General features: G+C 42.1%; 1 protein-coding gene across 1 annotated transcript; it reads left to right on the forward strand.

The window, feature by feature from the left end:
• The first annotated feature begins 2,739 nt into the window (after positions 1 to 2,739).
• On the forward strand, positions 2,740 to 6,326 carry LOC104437817 (glycosyltransferase BC10). Its single transcript, XM_010050859.3, has 2 exons — positions 2,740 to 4,068; positions 5,441 to 6,326. The coding sequence occupies exons 1-2, from the start codon at positions 3,550 to 3,552 to the stop codon at positions 6,077 to 6,079; spliced, it is 1,158 nt and encodes a 385-aa protein (XP_010049161.1). The 5' UTR covers positions 2,740 to 3,549; the 3' UTR covers positions 6,080 to 6,326.
• Positions 6,327 to 8,208: the final 1,882 nt, after the last annotated feature.

An 8,208-nucleotide genomic window follows, 5' to 3' on the forward strand; every position in this document is an offset into this window, starting at 1 on the left:
CACATAGCCCACTCAAGCGAAGCCTAAACCAAATTCTTTTCTAACCTAGACTACCGTGCTCATGAACAATTCCTTGTATGATGGCATTCGATTGTGCCGAGCCAGGCCAAGTCTCCTGCTCGAGTCAAACCTGATGTAGCTCAGCCTCGAATCGGCGTGCTCCCTGCAACTCGTGTGTTTATATACAGTCGAATGGACTCTAGTGACTTTGAGATTGGACTTCATCATCTTCTCCTAAGATGTTAGCAATGCGAAGCGTCTTCGAATCGTAAAGTGGAAAGAGAGAACTGTAGCTTTTGCAATGAAAGCGCCGTTAATTTCCATCGAACACAAGGAATGCTCAACAGCTTTTACCATAGAACTCGTTTAAACTTAGGAATTCTCACATGATTGTCTACTACAGAGTTCGTTCAATGCCTGACCATCGTCAAAGTCATCTTCCTGCATATCGAATGCAATTCCTTTGGTCTAACCGCTGTACATGTATTCTATGGCATTTTGTTATGCAATCTCACAAGGACGAGAGCTTTTGCAAATCTTTTCTATGTAATTTGTAAGGTTCTCATGTGTGACCATGGTCCCTCCATCCTAGGGTTGAAATAAAGTGATTCTAACGAACAAGAAAGAGAATATTCCCTTTTTTATGGTAAAGGATGATTAGTATTCTTACCTGATGTCCTATGTATTGACCACGCGCATATAATGTGATGATAACTTAATCGAGGTCAAAATCTAGGATATTGCATATTATTTAATATATAAGAGTCCATCAAAGGATAAAGATACCACATTAGGCGGTTTATAAATAAAAACCGTGCTTAATTGATCATATCTCATGCGTGAACACGAGTGTTCTCATGGAGACTCCGCCCATGAGAAAAGGGGCTAGGTGATTTAAGGGACAATAACAAAAACAAGTCCAAATCCTATTATACTTTCACCTTTTGCCGATTTTGGCTAGCATTGACATTTCATATTTTTTTATTTTTTATAATATATTTTCTCTTTTCTTTCTTTCTTTTTTTTTGGTGGATTGAGGATCGGCAAAGGTGGCTAGTTGACCCTCGTTGGCCACTAGGCAAGGGCTTATGGGCCCTCACTTAGTCTGGACGAGGCCACGATGCCCAAATTAGGCAAGGTTGTTGCTTCCCTTGCCAAGATCCTACAAGAGTTGGCCAGCAACATTTGTCAAATCCTGAGTAACAAAAAAAAAAAAAAGTAAAAAAAAAAAATTATTAAAATATTAATTAAGAATATCAACATTGGATATGCCATATAAGACAACTCACCACTTTTGGTCAACATTGACATCGACCTTTCTATTAATTTTTCATTTTTATAATGCATTTTTTCTTTTTTTGTGGACTGAGGATCAATAAGGGTGGTTAATTGACCTTCACTGGCCACAAGGCAAGGGCTCATGGGCCCTCACCTAGTCTGGACAAGGCCACAATTCCCAAATTAGGTAAGGGTGTCATGTCCCTCACTCAGATCCTGCAAGAGTTGGCTGTCAACCCTTTTTAGCCCCTTAGTAAAAATAAGAGAGTAAAGAAAAGAAAAAAATCATTAAAATCTTAATTAAGAATATCCACATCAGTACTAATCAGGCCACATAAGACAGCCGGTATTTATATTAGTGATTTTTAGCAAAAATTGGCTAGATAAACTCAGTTAACAAGTTTTAGAGACTAAATTACACAATTAAAATGTTTTAAGATCGAATTAGCATTAGTACAATAAATTTATAATTTCTTGAATAATCTCATGACACATCCTAACACGACGCTATATGCAAATCAAAGCATATCTTTTATTGTCAATTTGTGGATCCATCCAAGCTACCCTATCCGGCCAGTTTCCTGGCCAAGCCCCTTCATTTCCTTGTACCTACCCCAAGGCTGGTTACCTGGGGATTGGCATCGCGAGAATCCAGGGTGGCTACCCAAACCCTCCAAAGGAGGGTTGTGGTGGGTCAATCAAGTGGGCCGGAATCTTTTTCGAGGCCCGATTCTCGGCCTCTACTCGGCCTATTCTCGGTGGTCAAAGCATTTTAAGGTATTGTTTAGAACAAAAGGTACCCTATATGTCGTTTTTATTTTTCTTGCCCTATTCTCGAAACTTGTATGGCCATGGTGTCCATTGTTGATCTCCGATTCCATATTTTTCGCACAAGAAATAATCATGAAAAAATGACGGTTGTACACAAACATGACGGAGAAGCAAAAATTAATGCAATAGCTTAATTTCCAGAGCTCCCAAGATGTTGTATCTCTTTCTTGTCTTTATGAATAAAACTCCATTATTTTTTGTCAAAATAGATAATAAAGGCTCTTCACTCACTTTTGAACGCACACTCCAGACTATAAAATAACAAAAAATCCAAGAAACAGTTGTCATACCATCAGAGCAACAAGTGAGAAATAATATTCCTAATACTCGCATAAGATCCATCAAATTCCACAATTCGAATGAATATCGACTGGTTGCGCTCGATTACTCTTTCAACATCTTATGTTCATGCACTGTTTCATCGTATATGAACAATCTCATGTTCCACTATCTATCCAACCTTACCCTTTCGTCTTATTTCGTCAGATTTCATCAATAGGGCCGTTCAGAAGCATTGATTAGACGATCAAACTCGAAAAGTCCGCACCTTCCAATACGTTTGACTTTGGCACAATCACGCCACATGCGGGGCTAATGCTTTCCACGATTGCATCGTTCCATCCTTAACTTCGTTCAACAGGTCGGGCAAAGACCCGTCCTGGCACGACTGAAATGTCTGGCCAATCCCGTAATCGCCGGTCCTTCCCTGTTGGAATTGTCTTTCCCGACGTAGCCTAGTCCGAGGAAGGGAGAAGCGTCAAGAAGTTCGCCCACCACCGCGTCGTCAAATCAACGAAAAAGCAAAAGCGACCCGACAAAGCAAAAGCTCCTCTCTCTCCCCCTGCGAAATCGAACCCGCGGAGCTGCGCGAGAGCTCTCGGAAACCGAACTCCGAATCCGACATCAACGAGCCGGCAGTTTCCTCGCACACCCATGTTCTCTCTGTCTCTCTCTCGACAACCTTTCTGTTGAACTCGGGCTTTCGAGTGGAGACCGACCCAACTTTGCCTAACATCCTCGAGTTCCTATTTGACCCCGGAAACCATGGCATCCGTGTGAGCACTGTGCAAAGTTGTCTTCTTTCCGCTGAATCTGGCGCAGTTTAGTGCGTGTAAAGCACCGGATCGTCTGCCCAGGTTTGATTCCCGAGCTTTTAGTCGATTTTGGGCGACAAAATCGAATCTTGTTGAGTGCCCTTTTGGAATTCTTGCCTTCTTTGTCTAGGGAAGGAAGGTGGTTCTGGGTTATTTGCGTAGTTGGATCTGTACTAGTGTCTGGTTATAGAAAAAAACAGGGGCTTGCTTGTTTGTTAAAGTTGGCGAGACGGAGATTTATAGGATGATTGTCGGCAATATGAATTCGATGGAGTTTCGCGGTTTCGCGGGGTGTTTGTGGATCTGATGTTTTGCTGAAGAATTTCGGTACAAGTGATTTGAAGATATGCAAGGAAGGGCAGTATCGTCAGAGGAAGGCAAGGATCTTCCTGTGGCGAATAGGACGAACCAAACAAAGGCGTTGCCTCTGAGATTGCTTCAGTTATTTGTGCTTTTTCTGTTAGTGTGTATTGCATTTTCAGGCATTAGCATATACACTGTTCGGCGTTTTGGGATTCAAAGCATGGTGACGACTGCTAGGTCCAGTTTTCAGCCGTGCTATGAAGAAGCCAACAGTTTAGACCGTTGGATTCAGCCTCCGTCGGATCTGCTTCATAATATGTCCGATAAAGAACTATTTTGGAGAGCGACCCTTGTTCCTAAAATCAAGAAGTATCCATTCAGAAGAGTTCCAAAAATTGCTTTCATGTTCTTGACCAAGGGTCCATTGCCGCTGGCTCCTCTTTGGGAGAGGTTCTTCAAGGGCCATGAGGGGCTTTATTCGATCTATATTCATTCCCATCCATCATTCCATGCCCACTTTCATCCTTGGTCGGTATTTAACAGGAGACAAATCCCAAGTCAGGTATGATCTCTTCTCGTCTGGTGTGTGCACCTGTATGGATCATTTACTTACTTTTCCGATATTTCAGTTGTCTGCTCTTTGTGGTATTTTAAATATATCGAGCACCAGAACAGCTTCTTGGTCTGGGTTATTTTGGTTTGGGTTCCTGTTTTGCTCTGGAGTATTAGTTTTTTCAAGTGGATGATGGTCTTGTGGAATTTCAGAACTCAAATCTATTTAACAAGGCACAATCTCCTGTCAGCTAGGTTGAGATTGAGGGCTGCATTTAGGTGATAGCATACCACTGGTAGCTGCCATTATCAAATATGACTAGGGAAATACAATTTTGGGATACAAGTCAAGTATCGTGGCTATCTTCCATATCTAAGATTGCCATTGTTATCAAATATTACATGTAGCGTTTGTTGTTCTCTGGATGTGAACATTGTCTGCTGGCTAGAAAATACTTTAATGCAGCCTGAGGCGCAGATAATGTGCGGAATGTTTGAATTGCAGTCGACTACTGGCCACATATGGAGTAGCAATATGGGACATTGCAGTAGGAATTTTGTTGGACTGAGAATTTAATTGTGGGGTCAATATCTTCATGGTTATGGAGTGTTCATTTAAAATTGCTGTTTTTAAAGTGTAAGATAAAGGGAGATGGTTGGAATTGGTTTGGATTGATAGTTGTAGGTGGAGTCTTCTGTGCCTAGATGGTTGATACTCAACTCAAGGGAATATTTGTTACTCTGTTGAGTTCTGAGAGATAACCATGGCTCATCCATTAATTACATTATGTGAAAATAGTTGCTAACCTGTCAATTGGGATTATCTGTATGTTTCCATATTTGGATTTTTCGTTTTGATTTGATCTTGCTGGAAAATTTGTGCAGCAGACAGTGTAGACAGGTTTTGTTCCTCTTTTTCTCATTCATATAAGTTGATTTGCCATTAGTGTTTTGGGAATATAAAGTGAGGATGATAATTGCCGGTTGAACTATGGCAGCGCCGGTTGTTCTAGGTTGGGCTTTCTTATTTAGAGGACTTATTCACTATATGATGTTTTGGAAAAGATAAATACAAGGATGTGCGTTTTGGAGTATTTATATTGGATGGTAAATGCAAAGGAACAAATTGTGCTGCATTTGATGGTTCCTTTGTGCTCTCTCTGCTTACATGTGAACAGTTAGCATGGGCAGCAAATCAAATATTAGCATTTTCAATCATGCTTTTGTGGTTACACTAATCTTCTTGCAGGAGAGGACTGAGGACAGTTTTTTTACGCTCATTTATAGGTCATACTTTTTTGCATAGCTGTTCTATTTAATCTAAATGTCTCTGTTCTATTCAATCTTCTCACGGTTTGCTTCTCTGTTCTTTTGTCCTTCAGGTGTCTGAGTGGGGCAGGATGAGCATGTGTGATGCAGAGAAAAGACTCCTAGCCAACGCATTGCTAGACATATCCAATGAGCGGTTCATTCTTCTTTCTGAATCATGCATTCCGCTGTATAACTTCAGCCTCATCTATCACTACATTATGAAGTCCGGATATAGCTTCATGGGTGCATTTGATGATCCCGGACCATACGGGAGAGGACGCTACAATTTGAATATGGCCCCCGAAGTGAACATCTCTCAATGGCGTAAAGGATCACAATGGTTCGAAATCAACCGAAAGCTCGCGATAAACATTGTGGAAGATGCTACTTATCACCCGAAATTTGAGACTTTCTGTAGGCCAGCGTGCTATGTTGACGAGCACTATTTCCCTACTATGCTGACCATCCAAGCAGGACATCTCTTGGCCAATAGAAGTATCACGTGGGTGGACTGGTCGAGAGGTGGCGCTCATCCCGCCACATTTGGAAGGTCTGATATTACAGAAGAATTTTTGCGGAGAATAAGCAAGAACCAGCGTTGCACCTACAATAAGCGAAACTCTTCAACGTGTTTTCTTTTCGCAAGAAAGTTTGCTCCGAGTGCGTTGCATCCTCTCCTTGAATTAGCTCCAAAGGTCCTCGGCTATTAAGAGATGCCAAAAAAAGAAAGCATTTCAAATTTGCCTTTATACATTCCATGCGTTGGGTGGTGCTCGAAATTGTTCGGGTCCCTAGTTTGCTTTCTTCGTTTGTACATGAGGCATAATCAGAGGCACCGCCCGGACAATATAGTCTTGATGTACAGAGAGGAGAGGCTAGCTTGTAGTTTTGACTTCATATTGAGATTTGTGCTAAAAATCGAGAATTATCGTTTCAAGAGTTGCTTCTTCTGCGCCATCCTGCTTCTGCAAGAATTGAGTCATTTGCTCTGTTCTCTGCAGTGGGAGAGATTTGAAAACTTGGGATGTGATTTTAGCGTTGTTGCCCGGTCGATATGGTTGTGGAAGACAGAAGGGCATTGACAACTCTCTGGCGTTCGATTTATTGTGCTAACCTTAGATTGGCCGAAGTAGTTCTTACTCCACTGTGAAATATTACGAGGGATACTTTGAAGTATGCCCAATTCAATGTTGCCCTCTCAGAACCGTATGAAACAATGAAGCAGACACACCACGCTATCAAGAATGGGCTAAGACCATCCCTCACATCCTGGCATGCCTCCATCTCCACCCTGCACAAAAAAGCATGAAGGGCAGAGGAATGGGGGAGACACAGCATGAACCGTGAAGGTGGATGAAGCAAATGGGCAAATAGCTTCCTGAATTGAGAGCACTATGCTTGGCTCAGAGAGAGAGAGGGAGTGAGCAGATGCCCAGAATAAAGTCATATGTCATGTGATGTTTCATTTGATTTGACCCCAATGGCATGTGTGCCTGTTCTGGCGAGGGTGAAGAGAAAAGGCATATGCACAGACATGCAAATGAAGATGGATTCTTTCTGCTGAGGAACCCTCTATCATCGACCACATCTTTTTGGCCTATGCTTATTCTGCACTCATACAGCTGTGCCTGGTCTGCAAATCTCACCCACCAAAGAATGTCTCACTTTCATGATAATTGCAAAAAATGGGGAGAATAGAATCTCAGCGATGTGGGTACATGGTTGGACCACCCCAACCCCAAAAAAGAAATTGTGTATCTCAGAGAGAGAGAGACAGAGACAGAGACAGAGAGACCATAAATATTAAAAAAACAAAAATGGGCATTTTGGCAGTCCTCTCGCTCCTTCGTAGTTCCTTGTCATCACCATGAGTCTGGGTCAAGCAATTGATTTTTGCTTTTATTTTTTTTATTTTTTGCTTCCTTTTTGGGTCCTCAACTACATGGTTTTGGTAAAAGCTGCTTTCAGATGCTTTCTTGCTTTTACTCTTGGTTTTGCAGTTGGAACGGGGCTTAAGGATCAGATGTTGCAAAAATTGCAGTCCCGTGATGATTTAGACCCTCATTCCATGAAAGCCAGAAAATAGGAAAAAAACAAAAGGCCTCATCTCTTTCCTTGACTTGTCTATTTTCTCAAATTAATCCGATGACATTAAGAAAGATATAAGCTTGCATTTGTACAACCCTTGATCCAAGAAAAGGTGGTGACGAGAAAGAAAACAATCCATATTTGATCACATTCATAAACTCAAATCCTAATCGTTTTAAATCAAATAAATTTAATGTTATGAATTGGCGAGGTGGAAAAAATCTTACCAAAAATATAATATATCTTTCTATTGATCGAGTCCATTTATTAAAATTAGCTCTTTAGAATGCGTCCACGCTATAGCAACTCTTAATTTTCGTTGCATCCAACGTTTCAACGCACTAACAATTACATAGGTGACCGAACCTGATCCGACCACTTCCGCGACCAGAAAAAACGACCCGCCGGAAGGTTTTGGAAACTGGGAAATAACAGGGGTCTCCCTCCCTCCAGCACATCGGATCCGACCGTACACCTGTCACGTCGATTTTTTTATTATTTTTCGAAAAAAAAAGAAAGAGTGGGGGCCAAAAGAAGGAAAAAGCCGGGAAATCGAAGACGGACACGTGTCGGGCTCCTCTTGGCGTACAGATTGGTGCACGTGGGGCCCCACGCCCCGGCCGAGGAACGAGCCAGGGCATCTTCGCCGCACTCATGGCAGCACGATCGCGCGTGATTTGCACGACACGCGATGGCCGCTTACCTTCCGCACGCCGCCCCCTCCCCCGGGGGAAATCAAGCCCCACTCGCC

The sequence above is a fragment of the Eucalyptus grandis genome, chromosome 3 (genome assembly GCF_016545825.1).
Source record: "Eucalyptus grandis isolate ANBG69807.140 chromosome 3, ASM1654582v1, whole genome shotgun sequence".
Taxonomy (NCBI): domain Eukaryota; kingdom Viridiplantae; phylum Streptophyta; class Magnoliopsida; order Myrtales; family Myrtaceae; genus Eucalyptus; species Eucalyptus grandis.